Source organism: Lontra canadensis, unplaced genomic scaffold (assembly GCF_010015895.1).
Source record: "Lontra canadensis isolate GAN:19392208 unplaced genomic scaffold, GSC_riverotter_1.0 scaffold13, whole genome shotgun sequence".
Classification (NCBI taxonomy): domain Eukaryota; kingdom Metazoa; phylum Chordata; class Mammalia; order Carnivora; family Mustelidae; genus Lontra; species Lontra canadensis.
This window is the reverse complement of record NW_022631007.1, coordinates 9,314,360-9,335,263: the sequence shown is the minus strand read 5'-3', so window position 1 is coordinate 9,335,263 and position 20,904 is coordinate 9,314,360. Positions and strand designations below refer to the sequence as shown.

The following is a 20,904-nucleotide window of genomic DNA, read 5'->3' as shown; positions in this document are numbered from 1 at the left end:
CGCCGCCGCCGCCGCCGCCGCCGCCGCCGTGCGCTCGCGGGCCCGGGCGGAGCTGCGCAGTCCTCTCGCTGCTGCGCCAGGACAGCCGGCGCGCGGCCGTGCCCACAAGTTGCCGGCAGCCGAGCGCGGCGCCGCCTCCTCCGCTCGCGCCCCCAGCTCCCACCCCGCCGCGGCGGCCGGCTCGGGGTCGCACCTCCCGCGGACGCCGACCCCACATGTAAAGCGGCACCGGAGCCCCTCGCCCCCCCCACCCCCTGGCACGATCCAGAGTCTGGCCAGCGTCTCCTCTGCCAAATCCCGGGCTGGAAGATGTGGCAGCCGGCCACCGAGCGCCTGCAGGTAAGGGGCACACGCACGGCCGGGGGCCAGCCTGGAGGAGGAGGTGCCCCGGCCAGAGGAGCCCAGGGGGCGCCTCTGCCCACTTGTCGGGGATTTACCCAGAGCGGTCGTGTGAGACGCGTGGGTAGGAACATGATGCTGTCAGCTTACCCCAGCGCCGGGCACCAGACGGGGGCGAGGGGGTGATGAATGGATAAATGCGCCGCTTCGGGCGTTACAACTTCTGGCGTGGGGTGTTTGTGTGCGTGTTGCTAGATGTAAGGTTGCACTTCCTCACCAGCAATTCTCGATCGCATTCCACTGACACGATTTACTGGTCTGGGGTTAGGGTTTTCGCATCCAGATTTTTTTTTTCCTTCTTTTTCTTCTTCTTCTTCTTCTTCTTTTTTTTTTTTTTTTTTTGTCTCCAGGAAAGACAGAGGAAATGATTTGTGAAAGCATCCATTTGCCAGTATGATTTGAAAATATCAAACTTGCTTTGGCTTGGTCATGATATGTCTTTTATTTTATTTTACTTTATTTATTTTTTTTCCTATTTGTTGATGCTCTCCTTTCATTTTCCCTGAACTTCAGCTCCCCCACATATTTTGAAAATCAAAAGTTAGGTTCAGCCAGGAATAATACTTAGGCTCTGGGTCATGCCATCAAAAGTTTTTCAGTGCTGTCTACTGAAATGACAGACTGCCTTTAATTTGGATTCTGAAGCTGGGGTGGGGAAGGGGGTCAAAATGAGAAAGAAGGATGTTTATGGGAAGGAGCTCCTTCAGTGATGCTTGGGACCCTGGAATTGCCCAGACTGCAAGGTTTGATGACTGCCTTTTGCTCCCAAATATTCTCAAGAGAGAGGGCAGCTTCTCTGCGGGGTAAAATCCCCTGAATCCTGCAGTGAAACTTTTGGCAGGCTCAGAACCACATTGTTTCATAGTAAACTTTGAAGAAATGTTCAAGTGGTAAAATATAGTACCATTGGAAGCTGAGTGGGTCTGAAGACTTAGAACAGTGGAGGCCAGGAGCCCTGGCTGGCTTGGGAGGTTTCTCAGTGAAAATGGAAAGCTCCCAATGGAGAATGCTGACTGTCCCTTAGATGTTGGGAGAGGTGAACATTTGCCTGGGAGTTCTCATCCTGAGGATTTACCTGCAGAGAGCATTGCATTTAGCAGAAACAGACACCCCCCCCCCATCCCATTTCTAGCCTCCCTGGGCCTGTGGATTTGCAGGGAGTGGGGTCATAGTAACAGAACCTGAGAAACCAGGCCAGTCCCCCCAGGGTCTCAAACAGACTAATCTAACAAGAATAGGGACTTTTAACCTTGGGGACAAGGTGGTGGGTGACCATCCTCTGACCTCCTGGTCCTAGTAAGAGAACATCACATCAAGCTCTGAATGATTGGCCAAAGGTAAGTTAATGTATTTTGGTAGTGACACCACTTACCAGTTGTGCATTTGAATCCCGCTTCTGCTCAGGGCATGGCTTCTATTCTAAAGGAAGGGGTGACTGAGCAGGGTGGAGGGTTCCCCCATCAAATGAGGAGGGTAGCTCACTGAAGTCCTTAGAGAGATGAGGCCAGAGTTCCTGGAGGTGGCTTTTCTGGCCTGGGGCTCTGTGCCTCTGCAAAGTTTGTGGATTCTGTCTCTTGAAGTTATTTCTCCCGGCCTGTTTCATTTAAGGACTCCTGTGTGCTGCAGAGCACGTGACCCTTGGCAGGCGAGAGCTTTGGCTTGCGTTCCGCATGGCAATCGTTCCTTTACTAGAAATGTCCTCCTGGCTCTCCTGTGAAATGTACACATGTGCGCTGGGCACGAGTCTGGTTTATTACAGTTTGCGCTTGCAATGCCTTTCTTTCATTTTGAAGTGTCATGTTGAAAGAGCTGGGCTTTGGGCTTTTGAAAGCTCAAGTAAACATGTCTTATCACTGACAAGATCAAATCCCTGTTGGAAGGTTCCTCCCAACACAAGGCTCAATTTCATGCTCCCTAGCCGCCCCCCCCCCATTTAAATTAGTCCACAAGCCGGTTCTCTTTTAAAGGTTCTGCTCAAGCCTTGCGATTATAGAAGGGAGCCAAATGAAGAAAAAAAATCTTCATAGTCACGGCTTCTTTCCAAAGAGCAGCTTGACTCTTCTTTCAAAACACACAATTTGTATGCTTTTACTTCTTGTTTCTGGGGGAGGGAGTTGTTGAGGGTGAGGTGGTGAGTGAGCTGTGTGTAATAATATTTTATTTACATTCCTTGTGGTTATGTTTGTCATGGTCCCTGTTTGCTGTCTGGGATTTTTTTCTTCCCCTTTTTGTCCTCAGGGCATCACCATATAGGAACGTTGGTTTCCCAATCCTTGGTCCATGGGATGCTTTATATTGCCCCGATTTTGTGGCCCAGGAGATGGTGATGAAAATTGTGTTCAAAGGGGAAATAAATGATAACTTCCCTCATGAATGAAGTTATAGCCTCACACTTCCCACACAAATCCTAACCTTCTCCTACAACCTCATTAATTTTTTTCTTCATTAATTTTTAATGCAAGACTTCAATTTAGATGAGCTGGAGTGCAGCAAATCCTTCAAGGAAGTATTCCCAGAGCGTCCTAATAGGACTAAGGACTCAGGAGCCAATTTATTGTACAAATACCTAGAAACAAAAGAGGTGAGGGAAGAAAAGAGTGACATCTTTTCTTAATTGATTTCATGAGTTCCTGCTAGATGATGCCCCTTCAAAGGTTCTGTGGCCCTGGGAGCGTGGCAGAAACTTGCTTAGGTCAGACAGTCACTCTCTAGCTAATTTGGGGCTGGCAACTAGCCTTTTTTGCTCAGGAAATGACATCTTTGATTGGGTTTGAGTATCACTATCAATATTCACTTGTTTGCCAAACAAAATGATGCTGATGTTTCCCAATATGAGATATAGCTGCTTGACCCAAATCCAGCACGGGCAAAGGGACCTGTTGCCCCCGAGCAGGGCTGAGCTGGATCATTTCTCATTCAGTCACACACCCTGCGGCAAGTTCATCTGCTCCCCTGAATGTTAAAACTTCTGTTGCGTCCCACTCGAGCCCTGTTTGGGAGCTTCTGCCATTAAAAATATAATAGGATCAAAAGGGATGTTAAGATTTAAATTACCACCCCAACTTTTAAAAATGAATAAATATGAGTTCTTCCCTTTTCACCTTCTGTACTACACAGTAGACTTTTTTTTTTTTCTCTTGGAGGGACTCGGGAGAGTTATAAATTTTTCAAGAAGCAGATTTGAAACAGGCTCTTCTCTGAAAAGTGAAGGGGACTTTTCAGTAGAAAAGGGCTATGCACTGTTTTTTTTTTGTTTTTGTTTTTGTTTTTTTTTAACATAGGGATGAGATTACTTCTGGCCTTGGTATTTTAAAAATTGCATGGGTTTCCTAATTGTCTTAATTCTCGGGCAGAGGAGAATCCATTAGAAATGACAGACTCATCCATACAAGAGTGAGGAGACGTTAGCCATAGCAACGTGTATCTCCCCAGAGCATGTCTTCAGTGAGCTCCCAGATGCATTTTTCTGCAGGCCAGGAAAGGAGGAGAGCAAAACGAAAAATGAATGGAGGCTGAATCTGAGACAAAGGAGGCCAACAGATCCTTGCCTGTGGTGTAGTTCTTACAAGGATGGCGTGGAACGTGATAGTAGGAAGGTGGATGAGAAGCGAGTTCTAGAAAATTGTAATTGTGGAGTCAATGTGTAACTGTTTTCTCGTGAGTTTTTTTTTTTTTTTTAAGATTTATTATTTATTTGAGGGAGAGGGTGGGAGAGGGCGAGAGAATGAGCAGGAGAGGCAGAGGGAGAGACTCTCCAGCAGACTCTGCTGAGCACAGAACCCATTGCAGGGCCTGAGCTCATGACCTGAACCCAGACCAGAAAACCAGATCCTGCTTTCTTTGGTTTCTGGTGAAACTCTGGGCTGGCAAAAAGGTTCAAGTAAACAAAACTGAAGTTTGACTGGAGAGAAAACTTTGGAGATTTTAGGTGAGAGTACTTCATCCGTCAGGATCACCTTGCCCTTTCTCTGCCATGCTTAGCTGGTAGATTTCACCCTGACGTGGCCTGGGGATCGTTCTCGACTTATTTCTCTATGATGATGCCCCTTGCAATTTTCCCCTGAGAAGTGATGGAAGAACCCTTTAGAATGTCAGCTGGAGACCATTAGACCAGGCCCGCCAGGCAGAGGGAAGACTTTGGCAAATAGGACACTTTTCCAGGCTTACCAAATTGGCAAAAGGAACACAGATTAAAGAAGGTAATGACAGCAGCCCGTTTTTACGGAGCACACGCTGTGTGTGTGTGGCACTGTGCTAAGGGGTTTTATTTGAATTATCTCGTTCATTTATCTTCCACGGCCACTTTTATCACCATTTCATAGTGAAAACAAAACAAAACAAAACAAAACAAAAAGCCTGAAAGCTGAAGACGTTAAATGATTTGGTCAGGGTTGGACAGCTAGAAATGAGCGGAGCTGGAATCAGAACCAGGTGGTCTGGCTTCAGAGCTTACTTCTTAACCCCTTGTCTGTAGAGGAGAAGGATAAGACGATGCTGTACACATGCTGGCGCTCTGGTTCCTAAGAACCAGCATTATAGCAGGGGTGGTCCCAGGGGCTCAGAGAGGCGCCTGTCGTCTTTCTTATGAAAGCAGATGGTTGCCTGTGCTGACAAGGGCTACCCTCTTTGGGTGGCTCGCACCTCTGGGGGAAGTAAGCTGCTGTGTCGTACTTTAGCTGAAATTCTCCGTTGCCATTGACGAGTCTCTTCATCTGGAACACATGACATTTATCCAAACTGGAGACCTTGAAGGCTGGTAATCAAGCTTGATGTTGTCTGCAGTCCTTTCACATTTGGACCAAAATTGGGGGGAAGGGAGGAAGGAGGTTGGGGAGTTCAGGAGCAATTGCTTGGAAATTAGTGATAGGTACTCTTAGCGAGGCAAAGGTTTCTCACCAAATCGATTCTAGCTTTTACCATTCTTTTCATTCCTCTTGGATGAGTAAGTACAAAGCCTTGGACTTTATCGTTTATAAAACACTTGGAGTGATCACGACTTTGAAGTCTTTCAGAAGCAGAATGCTATCTTACATCATTGGATCTTTCTCTGAGTTTGTCAGCGAAATCTCCACCAAGAGACTTGCAAAATGCCAGCCTTGGAAACAACTCTGCCCCCTGGTTACCCATTGCCTAATTGGGCTGTTTAATGTTGACTGTACTGGGTTATCTTGGGGTGTTAGGCAACGTTTGCATTTTGTTTGATGTTCCAGATTGGCTCTCTCCTTCCACCTCCCTTCGCACTGACTCCCATCCTACTGTTTAAATTAATCCTGTATACTGGGTCCTGGAAGAGTCCATCCTGGACAGACTGGGGAATCAGGCTCTGTTCCACAGGGCTGTTCGATGCCACAAATAGCGAGTAGCAACAGTGCCGGGAGTCCTTAGTGGTCAGCAAACAAAAGTAGTACAGAAATGCTCTTAACACTGCAGTGTGTTTCACTCAGCAAACCTCTCCCTCCCGCCCCTCCCACCGGGCCCAAATCTCAATGGAGACTTTGTGTAAGTACGAAGACATAGTTGAGGTCGTTGTCCAAAGACCTCCTTGGAGTCTAGCGGAATTAGTTACTATCATCTTATGTTAACTTAAAAAGCAGTTTTGATCCCAGTTTAGCTGCCAGCCAGTGATACAGCATCCGCATATTACCCAGGTCCAAGCCCTCAGGCCACAAACTGGAAGAGGACAGCGTCAGGAACCAGACACAGACTGGCTTTGTGCCTTTGGCCTATTTCAATGCTTCCAAAGCCTCAGGGAGCTTGCTCCCCTCATGCTTGTGTCCCTTGGGGTCCTCATCTTGCTGAGGTCTTCTCTCCCATGCCTGATCGCCAGGAGCTCCTTCCTTTTCCCTCAGTGGCTGCCACTGCGGTCTTGCCTTGATAAGGGAGGTTCTAGCAGCGAGAAGAACACCACCTCCTTCTGCTTGTTGAAGCTCGTCACGTCTTTCCTTACTTGCCCCTTTGGCCTTTCTAATTTCCTAACTGACGCAGTTATTGAGGGACCCAGGTTCAGACTCAAACCCTGGTCTCCGTGTCTTACTCATTGTTTGGGTTGAGTTGGGTCAACATGTTCCCTTTCTCCCCAGATATACGCTAAAGTCCTAACCCTGCTACCTGGGAACGTTGCCTTGTTTGAAAATAGGGTCCGTGTGGAGGTCATCGAGTTGAGTCACTCTGGACCAGGGGAGCCCTAAATCCTGTGACGGGTGTCCTTTGTTTTTGTTTTTTTGTTTTTGTTTTTTTTTAAGATTTTATTTATTGGACAGACAGAGATCACAAGTAGGCAGAGAGGCAGGCAGAGAGAGAGGGGGAGGCAGGCTCCCTGCTGAGCAGAATGCCCGATGCGGGGCTCAATCCCAGGACCCTGAGACCGTGACCTGAGCCAAAGGCAGGGGCTTTAACCCACTGAGCCACCCAGGTGCCCCTATGGTGTCCTTCTAAGGAGCGATTTGAAGCACAGAGGAGGCACAGGAGGGAAAGCCTTGTGAAGACAGAGGCAGAGAATGAAGTTAGGGTTCCACAAGCCAAGGAGTGCCAGGGGTTGCTGGCAGCCACCAGAAGCCAGAAGAAAGAATCAAGGGAGGGTTCTTCCTTCGAGACTTTGCGGGGAGCGTGGCCCTGCCCGCATCTTGATTTGGGACTTCCAGCCTCCAGAACTCTGAGAGAATACATTTCTATTGTTTTAAGCCGCCCCGTGTGTGGTAATTTGTCACAGCAGCCACAGAAAACTAATGCGCTCATGAAACCATATTGCTTTTGATCGCGTTTTCTCTGTTTATGGAAGCCTAGGTATGCCTGACTTTCATAAACCGGGACAAAATGAACATGTCTCTATAGTGTGCTCTTTTTGTACTGAGTGTGTGAATTGATTTACAGTAGATTCAGAGAAAATGAAAACAGACATTATAAAACAACTAAATTACTGCTTCTTTCTCCCTCATCTTCTTCTGGTCAACATCCTAGGAAGGGCGGCAAACGGGTTTTGTTGCTAAAGGGAGCGCCTCTGGAAAATATAGTAAATGTGCTTCAAGAGGTAGTTAACTTTGGTCATTAAAATTATGGGATGTGAAAGATAGTTTGCTTTAAGGCGGATCTCAGCGATACTTTTCCAGGCGGGCGGAGACTGAGGGAAGGCTGGGGTTTTATCCTCAAAACAGTCCCGCTTGTCAGAGTCTGGGCAGGGTCTCTGGGTAGCAGGCCTGCCGGTGACTGCCACTCCCCAACAGGGATGATGGTGGGTTGACTTGAGATTCTATTCAGGGCAGCCCCAGATGATGGTCTGGTTGATTATTTGCATCTGGTTGGATATTTTGGTTTGTTTTTGTTTTTCACTTGGTAACGGTATAAATTATCTTAATGAAGAACCTCTTTCTATTGAGGAACTCACTTTGGAGACAAAAAGTGAATGTCACGAGGAGTTGTCACACTTGCTTTCCTGGGCCAGCTGCTCTTCTCCACGCAGCAGCCTTGGTGGCTCCAACAGCTGGTGGTGGGGGGGTGGGGGGAGCAAGGAGCCTGAATCTGTGCAGGGCAGCCCTGGGGTCTTCCACCTCTTCCAGGGAAGAGCCTGTGGCGTTTTAAAAGGCCATCTCACCTTCATTGTCTTCCTCAGGAAGGAGTTATATGGCCTGTGGGGATGGGGAGGGCTGGGAGAGCAGATCTGCCAGGAGAAAGTGGCTCCTTGATTGTCATCCTTCTGTGAGAACAGCCCCATTATGATACCTTTGTGAAGGATCCTTTCCTCACAGCTTCTTTGTAGTTGTGGTTCTGAGTATAAACCCACAGATGGCATCGCCCTATCTTCCCACAGCATGCTTTCACGCCTTTCTATCAGGAACCCCTGGCTTTTCCCCAGGTGTGTGCAATGTCCTGGGGTACAGGCCCCCATCCCCAGCCCCACCCCCCCTTGTGGTGGGGGATCGTGGAGCCCGCCATTTCCTTTCTAAGTGTCCTGTGGATATTCCCCGGGAACCATGGGGCCCTAGTGCTGTTGGGAGGCTGGTTTGTGTCAGGCCTAAAATCTCTGTAGCTTCCGGCCTTCGCTTCCTAGCACTGCCGTCACAAAGCACCACAGGCTGGGCGTTGTTGGCAACAGAAACTTGTTGTCTCACAGATCTGGAGGCTGCAGGTCTGAAATCAAGCCAAGAGGCAGGGTTGGTTTCTTCGGAGGCCGTGAGGGAGAATCTGTTCCATGCCTTTCTCCTCGCTCCTGGTGGTTTTCTGGAAATCTTAGCTGTCCCTTGGCTTGTGGCAGCATTGCCAGTCTGCAGACGGAGTTCTTCCCGGGTGAGTCTTTTTAGAAGGACACCCGCCATCTTGGATCAGGAGCCCAACCTCCTCTGGTCCTATCCCACCTTAGCTAATGACATCTGCGATGAGCCTGTTTTTAAGTAAGGTACATTCTGAGGTATTGGGGTTTAGGATTTCAGCGTATGAATTTTGGGGGAGATGCAGTTCAGTCTATAACACTTTCTTTAGAATTTTCTTTTGAGTGTTCTCCATGCACCAGTATATTTCTCTCTACTTGAACCAACCACTCAAAAAACCCCAAAAAACAAACAAAACAAAACAGAAACAAAAACAATGGGAACTCCCCCCCCCAAATGGTAGTAAGGATGTGAAATGGAATGGCATATCTGCTTTGTGTCATGACTACTATTTTATACTTGATTTGACTGAGAAATGATGAAATAATAGCTACTTAGGGTGACAAGGTAACAAATCCAATAGCTGGGAAGTATGTTCAGAAGCTTGTCCCTTTCTCAGTTCGCAATTCTACTCGTGAAGGAAACTCATATAATCTGTCTGGTCGTGATTTTTTCCACAGTTTTGTCCAGGTCTGTGCAAACATATACAGATATAGAGATGCACATTTAGGTCTTTCTCATATATTTCGATAATATAATCATATTGTATATGTATTGCTATGCATTTGTTTTTTCACTTTACAAAGTGTTTCTTAGGTATCTCTTCTGGTCAGTACAGTGACCCCCTTTCCATGATTCTGCTTTCCATGGTTTCAATTACTTGCAGTCCAAAAACATATGACCCTTCTTCTGACAGATCATTTACATGACAATGCCTACATCCTTCACCTTATTACAAGCAGAAAGATGAGTACAGTATAATAAGATATTTTGAGAGACAGAGAGAGACCACATTCACTGAACTTCTGTGACAGTATATTGTTATAATTTTTGTATTTTATTATCAGTTACTGTTAATCTCTTATTGTGTCTAACTAAATTAAAGTTTATCACAGGTATGTATGTATGGGTAAAAACAGAGCATACATAGAGTTTGCTAATGGTTTCAGACATCCACTGGGGGTGTTGGAACATATTTCTCGTGGATAAGGGGGGACTATTCTAACATAGCTCCAACTTATTCCTTTTAGTCCCTGTATAGAATTTGTAGTAGAGTGGGACCACAATTTATTCAGGAGTTCCTCTATCAGAGAGTATCTGGGGCAAGTCTGTGTTCTTTTGTTGTTCTCCGGCCTGTAGGTAATACTGTTATAACTCCCTGGGCATGTCCTTACGTACTTGTGTTTCTATTTCTTTAGATGGGAGTGGCAGTACTGGGATTGCTACATCTAGGAGTATGCATCTTTTATGTTTTAGCCGCTGTTAAAGAGGGCCTTCTGTCAGAATTCTTTCTGATCAGAAGTGTGTGCAATTCTGGCAAAGGTGCAAAGAACACAGTTTGCTGGAGAAAGGATAGTTTTTTCAGCAAATGATGCTGGAACAATGGGATATCCCCATGCAAGATAACCAACTCCAAACTTTAATCCTTCCTTCATATATCTGGCATACAAAAACTCACTCACAATTCATCACAGGCCTAAATGCAAAACCTTAAAACCGTGGAACTTCCAGACAAAGATAGTAGAAAATCTCTGTAGCTTTTTGTACATTAGTATAAACATTCCTAACATCAAGACAGTGACCAGGGCCATCACACCCCAAAGTTACTCTGGATCAGGCCCAGATTTCTTAGAAGGATCACAAAAATGTGATCAATAAAAGAAAAATGTGACTAAATGGGATTTTATCAAAATGAAAACCTGTTCTTTAAGCTATTTTGACAAGAGAATGAATAGATAAGACATAGACTGGGAGAAAACACTTGCAAATCCTATATTTGTAAGAAAGGACTTGTATCCGGGATATTGAAAGGACTCTCAAAACTCAATAATAAGAAGCTAAACAACCCAATTGGAAAACAAACAAACAAACAACAAACAATTTGAACAAAAAGTTGTATGGACAGGAAATAAGCACACGAGGCTGTTAAACATCATGAATCAGGGAGAAAATGCGAATTATAACCACAGTGAGGTATCAGTATCACCACCTAACTCCAGAATAGCTCAAATTAAAGAGACTTCAACCACACCACACACCAGCAAGGATGTGGATGAACTGGGGCTCTTACTGGTGATGGAAGGCAGATTAGTGGATCTGAGGATGGGATGGGAGGAAAACATTTGAAAAGGGTGATGGATAGGCTCAACATCTTGATTATAGTGGTGGTTTGATGGGCTTATCTATATGTCAAAACTTGGAAATTATGTAGTATGTTACGTTTTGGATATATTTTATAAAACTGTTTAAAAAAGGATATGTGAAGGAGTCATTGTATGCCAGGCACAGTGTTAGGTGTTGGGGGACTAAGTAGTAACATGGTTCTTGCCCTCACTTCTGTGAATTCTTAGTAGCTTTCATGTTCTTTTAACTGGAAATTAAAATCCTAACCTAGCATATAAATAACTATCTATTTTTTTCTTAGAGTTCCATTCACTCCTTTTAAAGCATTCCTTTATTTAGTCCTTGAAATGACATGTTTCATCGATGGCAATTTGCTTGAAGGTCCTAAGGGAAACTAGTAGTTGAGCAAAAGAGGAAATCCCACCCAAAGGGTAGACAGTTCAAGTTGGTGCCTCGTTGTTCCCTCTGTCATTTTGTCCCCTTCCTTGTTCTTCTCCTGGTGGCTTGTTTCTGACTTATTTCCAACCTGTCCAGATGGCTTAGTCCTCTGAGGCCTAGGTCAACCCTAGTGGCCAGTAGACTCCGGAGACTGTGCTTTTGAGTGGGTGACTTTCCAGGGTTGTGACCCCATGGCTGGCTGGACCATCTTCTTGATATTCACCTCCTGCAGTGGAAAACAGAGTATATATCATGAAAAACCACGAATGGGTCTGGATTCCAGTTTGTGAATGTGACGTGCCTAGCAGAGGTGTAGGGTCTGGATTAATTATGAAATAATTCTTTTTCCCATGAGTATAGCAACTCAAAACTTTAGCTAGCACAAAGCGACTTTACCAACGGCCATTGAACCTTAGCAGAATGCTGTCGAGAAGCAGTCACAAAAATAATGTTAATCTAGTTTAAAAACATTTTTTTTTCTCCTCAAGGAGGAAAATTTAAGGCACTTGACTCAATCTCTTTTGAAGGGCAAAGAATGTCAGACTTTGTTCACTAAATATCTAAGGGGACCATGTGGCATATTGTCCAGCTGAGGTCCTGCTGAGGTGATGGGGACAATATTAGTAATTCACTGGAATAGCAGGCATAAACCAGAGTCCCCTGGCAAACCAGGCTTTATGGTCACCCCTCAAAATGGTAGGTAAAATGTTAGACTTCTGTTCCTCATTGTTTCACTTTGGGAGTGAAGGAAAGAAATGAAATACGTGAGATGGGCAGGATAATACAGCAGGTAGGCACGAAAGCCAGGCAGAGGAGACACTGGGGAGATGGGCGTGGGGGTGAAGAATGTGTACATAAAACAGAGAAAGAAGTGGAAGATGGAGGAAGTCACGTAGGCACTTAGCTCCAACCCTGGTACGGAACGTGTGGTGCTCCCCAAAAGGTAGCTGTCGGTCACACGTTCCGTGTAGCTGTTGGCCTATGGAAACATTATTCTTTTGAGCAAAGGGGTCAGATGTTCACCTGTGCTCAGTGGTGCTGAATGCTTTGGTGGATTTTCTGGCTGTTTTGGAAAAATAAGGTTTTTCAGATGAAGAACTAGGAAACTTTGAGAGGAAAAAAAAAAAAGGAGTTCCAAAGCCAAAGGATGGGCAGCTTGGGGGAAATGGAAATAGAGAATGTGGAAGTGAACAGAGGATATTTCTTTAGGCTACGAATCTGGCTACCTTTGACCCATATAGGCTGTTGAAGAGGGGAGAGACTTTGGGGTTTTTAATCAGGTTAATGGATATAAATCTTGGCTGCCTCACTCATTAGAAGTTACTTCAGGGTCTCTGATCTGCATTTTTTTTGACTTTAAAATGGGGGTAATAACATTTAGCTCTTGACTGCTCATTGAGGTATAGACTACAAAGAGCTTAGCATGGTAACTGGCAGTTACTGGAAGTCAGTAAATCCTCATTCCTTACCCGGTTTCAGTTCCAAAGGGTGGATTAGGAATAGTTGCACAGCATCTTAGGGCTAGATGGATACTAGAATTTTGGCGTTTCTCAAACTGTGTTCCACGGAGCATGAATTTAGCAAGCTACTCCTATGAGTCTTGCTACAGAGGGTTCTGTCTTTACATAGTACTGGGAAGCAGTGGGTGAAACGAAGTGAGTCTGGTTTACTGCAGGACTTCTTGCAGCCTTTGAGATGCCAGTGTCCCGTGAATTTCCACGTGAGGGAGAGGAGAAGCCAGCCCTTTGTGAAGAAGAGTCCTGCAGTCCAGAGGGCTTCAGTACGGAACTTGAACTTCTTTAAGTTGACCAACTGTGGGCCTGAGGCTTGGCTCTAGCTTACAAAAATATTTCCTTTGGCACCTCCAGTGTCTATAAAAACTTGACAAATTAGTTTCCAGGACTGAAAAATTAGAGGAGTTTATAAGGAAATCTGGACTTTCTGGTTCTCTTAGAAAATGGGAGCATCAAGCCACAGTGGGTTCTGACACAGTGATCCTTGGCCGACGCTGTTCCATGTAGACAGGAAGTGGCCTCCAGCTTGTCCCAGGCCTTACAGAGCAGGTGTCACTAAGTCCCAGAAGCTGATGGTCCTGGGGCCCTTGGGTGGGGACTCCTGATCCAGTTGAGCTCCTTCCCTTGGCTGGTGGGAAAACTAAATCCAAAGTTCATGGTGTCCTTGGAATCGGGACGGGATTCTTGGTCTTCTGACTTTCAAAGCCAAGGCGATAGGAGATTGTGTGACTGTGTTTATTGGCTTAGCATTATTCCTTCTTCTGCAGGCACAGCTCGGGGAGCTCATCTTCAGGTGCCTGAGCCAGCTCTTCTCCCCTCTTTCTTGGGAGCTATGGGTCGGAGTCTGTGTGATTGGAGCAAGGCCTTGTCATCACCCCTTCTCTGCAGGGCACATAGAAGCATGGGAACCATAAGTGGCCTTGCACTTGCCACGTGCCGATCTTGAGCACAAGGGGAGGGTTTCCAGGCAGAAGGGGGAGGCTTCTCTGACTTTTTACTGAATCCACACTACTGTTTCCTGCATAGCCTGTGCCAGGCAAGTAGAAATTTCTCATTGTTATAATATTGGCTCATTTGGGGGCATTTTGACTGCCAAACATTCGCACAGATTGTCTCCAAAAGGGGGGAAATTCAGAGGATGGAGAGTAGTTTTTAATTTAATGGCTTTCAGCATTTTCCTCACAGATTTTCAGCCAATGAGGAAATGCTCAAATGTTATTTCAGGAAACCTAAACTGAAAGACATCTTCAATGGTGACAATACCTTCCTATTTAAGAATCCCTGTTTCCACCAAAAAAACACACACGAAACAAAACAACAAACAAAACAAAACAAAAAAGTAAGAAAGAAAACAACCCCCCAAAACCAATAATACCAAACCACTCAAAAGCATTCTGTAGATGTTTTCTGATCCTCTTGGGAGAAGATCTGCAGCTTACCTTACCTTCCCTGATATGCTGCTGGTCTCCTTAGCTCTGCCCATTCCTGCAGAATTATGGGATCTGATTATTTTCAGCATTAGAAATACATGGAGTTAAACAGAAAGTAGCTTAAGCTATAAACCAATGAATTAGACCTCTCACTCTCAACCTGTTTGGTTCCTGAAGGCACAAACGTTGTGTACGTCCTGTTAGACCATTTAGTTAGGTTGGAGATGGTTTCCTATTGTTCCTCCATTGGACCCCCTTCCAGTAAAAGTTTATGACTGTATTGATAACTACTTTGAAAATTATTGACACTATAATCAGACTTAGAGTCGGGTTATTATTTATCTTTCCTTCTTATCTAATCTAAGTTAATCTAACCTGTTTTTCTACAGCACCTTTTATTTTTACTTATTTGTTTTTTTTGAGAGAGAGTGAGAGTCAGAGAGTATGAACAGAGGATGAGCCGAGGGAGAGGGAGAGAGAGAATCTTAAGCAGACTCCACGCTGCGGCTCATTGCAGGGGTTGATCTCAGGACTCTGGGATCATGACTGGAGATGAAATCAGGAGTCGGACACCTAACTGACTGAGCCACCTGGGTGCCCACCTACAGCACCTTTCAAAACCAAAAATTCATCGGAAACAGTTTCTGCTGCACAGAGTTGACTCAGCCGTAGCAGAAAAGGGAAGAGATAATGCTCGCTGCCGAACATAAAGCTTTTGGTCAATCTGAAAGCTCAGAAAATACAGTTATGTATTAGATCCTTATGTAGTTCTGTAAAGATTGGTTTTTGGTTCGTAAAGAAATTCAAATGCTTTTGAAGTACTTTTCAGTAAAAGATAGAAATACCACTGACACATTAAAACGAGACTACAATAAAACTCCTCAAATACCAGTCATATAATGAAGGAATTGGTTGTACCTAAAAACCTAGGATAGGACTATAACCGAGCCTGAAACCTCCAGCTCTGAGCTTCCCAGTGGCCTAAGGAAGAAGGGAAACTTGATGAATTACTTAGCTCTTATTATCTAATAGTAGAATCTCCATCAAGCCAACTGGAGCCCTAAATGTTTTCCTAAATTGAAAACCCCAGAAATTACCATGTGGTTCTTTATATGGCATGTCACAGCACAAACTCTTGGGTGATAATATTAATTGTAGTTTTTGACAAAGATGTCTCTGGAAGTTGAAAAAAATAAACAAGTAGGAATGCTAAGACTGTTTATGTAGCAGTACAAGTGGACATCCATGGGTTTTTCGTGTCCAACTTCATTTCCCATCTTCTGGTCACAGCACCCTGATCTCACTTTTGGGAATTATTCTCCCTCTCCTGTGTGTGGGGAACTCCATTTATTTCAGGGAGGGGGACTGTCAGTGTGCCCTCCTCTAGCTGTGGCATCCATGTGTGCTCCTGGTATCTACGTTAATCAGACACTTTCTCCCAAAACTGGGTTCCCGAGCAGGGTGGCGAAAAGGCTGGAAATCGCCCAAACCAATTATTCTGCCCACTGAGATCTGTAGTCCTGCTGCATAGACCCCAGCAGCTTCTTGATCCCTATCCTTCCTGAGCTTGGTCCTTCTGTATCGCCTTTCAATCTGGTATCACTCATAATGAATTTGTTTCTTCTCCAGTGAGCTGGAGTTGGTGTTTACTGCTTGCAACTTCTGCCGACTCTGATCGCAGACTCTGACTGATTTTCCTTGAACCCACTGATGGCCAGCCTTCAAATTCTGTGTCCGCCAATGTTCTGTGTGGAGCAGAGCTGGCATGTGGAGAAAAGCGAGACTGCCATGCTTGAAGGGTCTCCAAGATCCCAACCAGAAGGTCATACACACACACCTCTCCTTCCTTATGGGTACCCTTTCCTCGTCAAAAGAGTGCTTGCTCCGCTGGGAAGTGGAGAAAGGGTGCAGACCTTTCTCTGCCTGGAATTTGTCTCGCACCTAGCCTTACTTGAGTAAGTGCCACTGAACAAGAAGAATCCTCCTTATCTTATAGTCCTGGCCCACAGCTTCCATGTTCTGGCCCACTGCTGGAGGACGACTTTTGTCCTTGTTGTTTATAAGGCTGTAGCCCGGCATCTGCTATAAATCTTAAGGTTTTTTATAACTTGGATATCACTCTCCCCTTTCTGCCAAATCTCTGTACTGAAAAAGTGGCCTATGATTTTAAGTGATGATGCTTTTACGACGTCCAAAACAAATCAAGTAATTTTGGTCCACATTATCAAATGAATCCCTCTGGTCTCTGAGTCTGGGGTAGAAATGGTGGTGGGCATGCAAATGGCTGTTTTGGACAAAATAGCCAAAGAGTTCCAGCCTCAGGCTCTCTGAGTCTCAGAGCTCGAGAAACATCTGTAGCTGTTGGTTGAAAATGTGTGGCTCCTTAAGTTCACTCTAGGACAGTGTGGGCTCTTCAGCCCAGAAAGTTAAATACATCCAACTCTGGCAGTCCTGACCTTCTGGTAGAGAATGTAGTTCACTCGTCTTCAAGACTCAATGCTTTGCCACTTTGATTTAATATGAGGCGGAAATCTTCAAAACAAAGCTCCCTGAATCCAGGAAAGTTCATCTGGCATCAGTTACCTCGGGCAACCCCCCTGTCCCCCCTTCCCTACCCCACCCCCTTGTCTTTTCTCTAAGGGCTTGATGCTTTGTAGAAAATGAATGGCTTTGCAAAAGTGCAAATTTGGGAGAGTGTTGTACAACCAAAGAAAATTCAAATTAGTATTCCCCCTGTGGGAATCCTCTTGGGGAAATTGAAATTATACTGAAATGTTCACGTATAGAATACATCCAGTATCTGTTTTAGGATGTTGACAGACTGTTTGAATGATACAGCTTGGTGGTTTTCTGGAAGTAAGGTGGTCTAGAGAAGGAAGAATAAGGAGTCTAAAAAAACGTACTAATTGGTGTTTCCTTCTCTCTGTTGTGTTAATGGTAAATAGCACAGACTCAATGCTGATCTTTTTACTCCTTGGCCCAGAGAACTGGCGTTTTTCTTCATAACGTAATTTAATGCCCTTGTTGGACAGAGGCTGTGCGCGCTCTGAACAGGAGGGGACGTGTGCTGGCAGGGTCCCTTGGAGCAGGGCAAGCATTCAGCAAAAACTTGGAGGGAGTCTTTTGGAAATAAAACCTAATTTGCAGGGATCTCTACTCATAAGGTAGTCTTGCTCTGCGATTTGGGGCTGTATCTGTGTTTTCTCCATTTTGTGTGGACTACCTCCTTTTCTTGCTTTTCTCCTCCTGCTTTCCTTGCAACTAATGGGAGTCAAGCTCTTTCCACTCCTGCATTTCTCTGAGCTCTCTTGCTCACTGCTGTATGTTTCAGACATTTTTTAATAGCTCTTCCAGGGGGCGATGGCCACCTCTCCTTTCTCCCATCTTCCTTTTCAGTGGCACCAGGCTCTTTGGTGGACTGGAAGTCACAGCTAAATTGGACAAAAACAAGTTTGACTTCAAAGTCATTGTTTTTGGGGATTGTTAAAAAAAATTCTTTCTTCTCACTTTTCTTTTTGATTTGGCTGTTGGCAAAGAGTGCATAATCTGTGCCTTAGATGGTCATCAGAACTCATTTCTTGGGTTGTAGATGAAGAAGACAAATTGATTCATTTTGATCCAAGTCCTGGAAGAAATTGATAGACTGTTGATTGCTTGTAAAATGCACTTTAAAAAGTCTTTCTTGGAGCTTAGCAGATGTCTGCTTTCGTTATGTTAAGAAACTGATGCTGTTTATCTTTTTTATTTCAATCATTGGCCCCTCTAAATAGGAAATTTAACTTTGATTTGAAGCTATTAATGCCTGCTGGTAAATAAGAAAATGCGTGATAGAGCAAATTATTTTTCGTCTCTTGCATTTCTTATGGGCATCTCAGACTCAGGGGAATTTTTATGTAGCATAACAATTTCATAAGTGTTAACATGTTTTTTTAAACTTCACATTATAAATAGGAGAAGAAGCCTGCTTCAGAAATTTAAAGCTAGATTAAAGTTGGCCAGAGCAGAAGGCAAAGTCATGGCTCCGTTACAACTCATATCTTGGGGTTTGGGGTAGTCTACTGACAATGCAGTAGATTCAGATAAAATTGCTCTTATTATGGATTAATACTTTTTGACCTATACATCTTGGAACTCGAGAAGGTCATGGAATTTTTTCTAAGACATCTGTGAACTCTGGGGCGCCTGGGTGGCTCAGTTGGTTAAGTGTCTGTCTGCCTTCGGCTCAGGTGATGATCTCCGGGTCCTGGGATCGAGCCCCATGTGGGCCTCCCTGCTCAGTGGGAAGTCTGCTTCCCCTTCTGCCTCTTCTCCTCTGTCCTGCTTGTGCTTTCTTTCTCTTGCTCTCAAATCATTAAATAAAATCTTAAAAAAAAAAAAGACTTCTGTGAACCCTATGTGCATTTCCTATAGACCAAAAATATATACCTTGCAAATATATCAAGTACTTTACAAACCTTGTGTGCTTTACTGAAAGAAATATTTATTTAAATAATTATTGATTCATAGTGACTTTTGGACTTTATGCATATTTTCAAGTACTAGATGTGGGTCCGCTTCCCCTCCTGTCCCTGTCTTGCAGGCTTTACTTTCAGCAAATGTTATGGGTCTTTTATTTTTAGGTGAGGAGCCAAACTGGATTATAAGGTGGGTCTACAGAAGTGGTTCCTGTGTTCAAGGTTTCAGTCAGTTAAATAGAAAGTAGATTGTTGTTAATGGAGGAGCCTTCCATCACAAGACTGAGGAGGGCAAAAGAGGAGAGCCTTTATAATCTGTCCCATTTTATTCCGAACATGAAAGCTTCCCTTCAGGTCCTCCCCAGGGGGATGCTGTCGTCTCAGGGATGAGGACTATGTGTGGCCATATATTGGTCTGGAGGACAGATATTTTTTTACAGATTTTATTTATTTATTTGACAGAGAGCTCAAGCGGTGGTGGGAGGGGCAAAAGGAGAGGGAGAAGCAGACTCCCCGCTGAGCAGGGAGCCCAACGTGGGGCTCTATCCCAGGACCCTGAGCTCCTGACCTGAACTGAAGGCAGACACTTAACCAACTGAGCCACCCAGGTGTCCTGAGAGCAGATGTTTTAATTGACATAGTCCTCTGACATGAACCATCAGTTGACGCTGGTTCCACACAGTCTCAGATGGTTTTCCAGCCCATCTTTCAATAAGACCATGTTGTGCAATGGCATGTGTTGAAAATTGCCAGGATTACTGAGAAAGGGGGACTTTCTTTGTGGTTAAAAAACAAATGTCTCTTCTAAGTGTTCAGAAGTTTAGAATTTTTATGTTTGTTTGGACAGATGCTATTTGGCTAATTTCTTATTTGGGAAAATGTTATTTAGTTGATACTGCTTGTTCTTTCTTCTCCTCTTTCTGCTGTCTTTTGCACATTGGATGTGAGAAGATTGTATGGAATGAGGCCAAATGAATGAAAATGTTGGTGATTAGGCAGATTTCCTTTCCTCCCTTCCATGGCCAGTATTTGTAAAGATCTGTCCTTATCAGATGCTCAAGAGTTGCTTTGATGCTTGGGTTCAAAGTCATGTACCATCTTCATCTCTCTACATCTTTTAGTGCAACCTGGACCATTTCCCACATTTTATGTGTTTTTATGTTCGATACATTTGTTAATGTTTCCTTAGTTTGAAATATCATCACTTGGATGCTCTGCCGAGAGGACCGTACTTCTCCCACAGCAGATGAAATTGCCCTTCTTCTCCCCTTATGACTTAACTCCAAGTGCAGTGAATCATACCTTTATTTTTTTTTAAAGTGTCCACAGTTCTTATGATGCAGTGATCCTGTTTAGCTTATTCTAGTTTTTCTCTTTATTAGAATTACTTGTGGACTTCCACGTCCTCAAAGCCTCTGAGCCCTAGGGGTTGGGGATTGGGTCTTTATTCCTCCTTGTATGTCCTTTGCACCTGGCATAATATTTGGGATATAAAGCTAGGAGCACAACGCAAGCCCAGTGAATATATTCATTTCTGTAGTGTTCAGTGAATTCATGATATTTTTTAATGTATTTGCCATCTCTTAATTTCTTTGGAAGGAAAGGAGAGAGAGGTAGTATGGTATACACATCATTATAGATCAGTGAGGATGCTGAGAGTGGAGTTTGACTTTGGCATTAAGGTGCAGGGGAGGTGGGAGCGCCAAGGGAAGGGGGGAGAGAGAGAGAGAGAGAGAGACACTGTATTTGTCTTTACAGCCAACTTTTAATGGGGAAGCACACAATTCTATGAGTCTGTATAAGTTCTTTAGAAGATATCCTGGATCTCCTTGACATTTAAGTCAAAATATCTTATCTTGTATTTATCTTGTAGCTGCTTACTGTTATTGCCTGCTTACTGTAGGGATATTATCTGTTATATTTAATTTCAGTAATGCAAGAGATGTCAACACCCAGAGCTATTCATAAAAACAATAATTAATTAAAATATAAAATGTAGAATCTGTGTTTTGTTTAGGGTTGCAGCTGTTTCTTGGTAATGGTTGCGTTTTAGATGGGAGAAATGTTTAGGTTGTTTTTCCTTATGTAAGATGAAGTTTTCTCTAGTTGAGCATCTTCAAGAAACCTGGAGACCACCAGGATTGCTAAATACATTATCTGTTGTGCTCTAAAGCGAGGAAATTCT

The 20,904-nt window shown here is 44.4% G+C and overlaps 1 protein-coding gene across 1 annotated transcript in view; it reads left to right on the top strand.

The window, feature by feature from the left end:
- The first annotated feature begins 190 nt into the window (after positions 1–190).
- The window catches only part of PID1 (phosphotyrosine interaction domain containing 1), a 225,313-nt gene continuing 204,599 nt past the window's right edge, over positions 191–20,904 (top strand). The window contains exon 1 of the mRNA XM_032857414.1: positions 191–339. Within this exon, the coding sequence (XP_032713305.1) occupies positions 310–339 (30 nt within the window). The 5' untranslated portion in view covers positions 191–309. The remainder of the gene's footprint in view (positions 340–20,904) is intronic.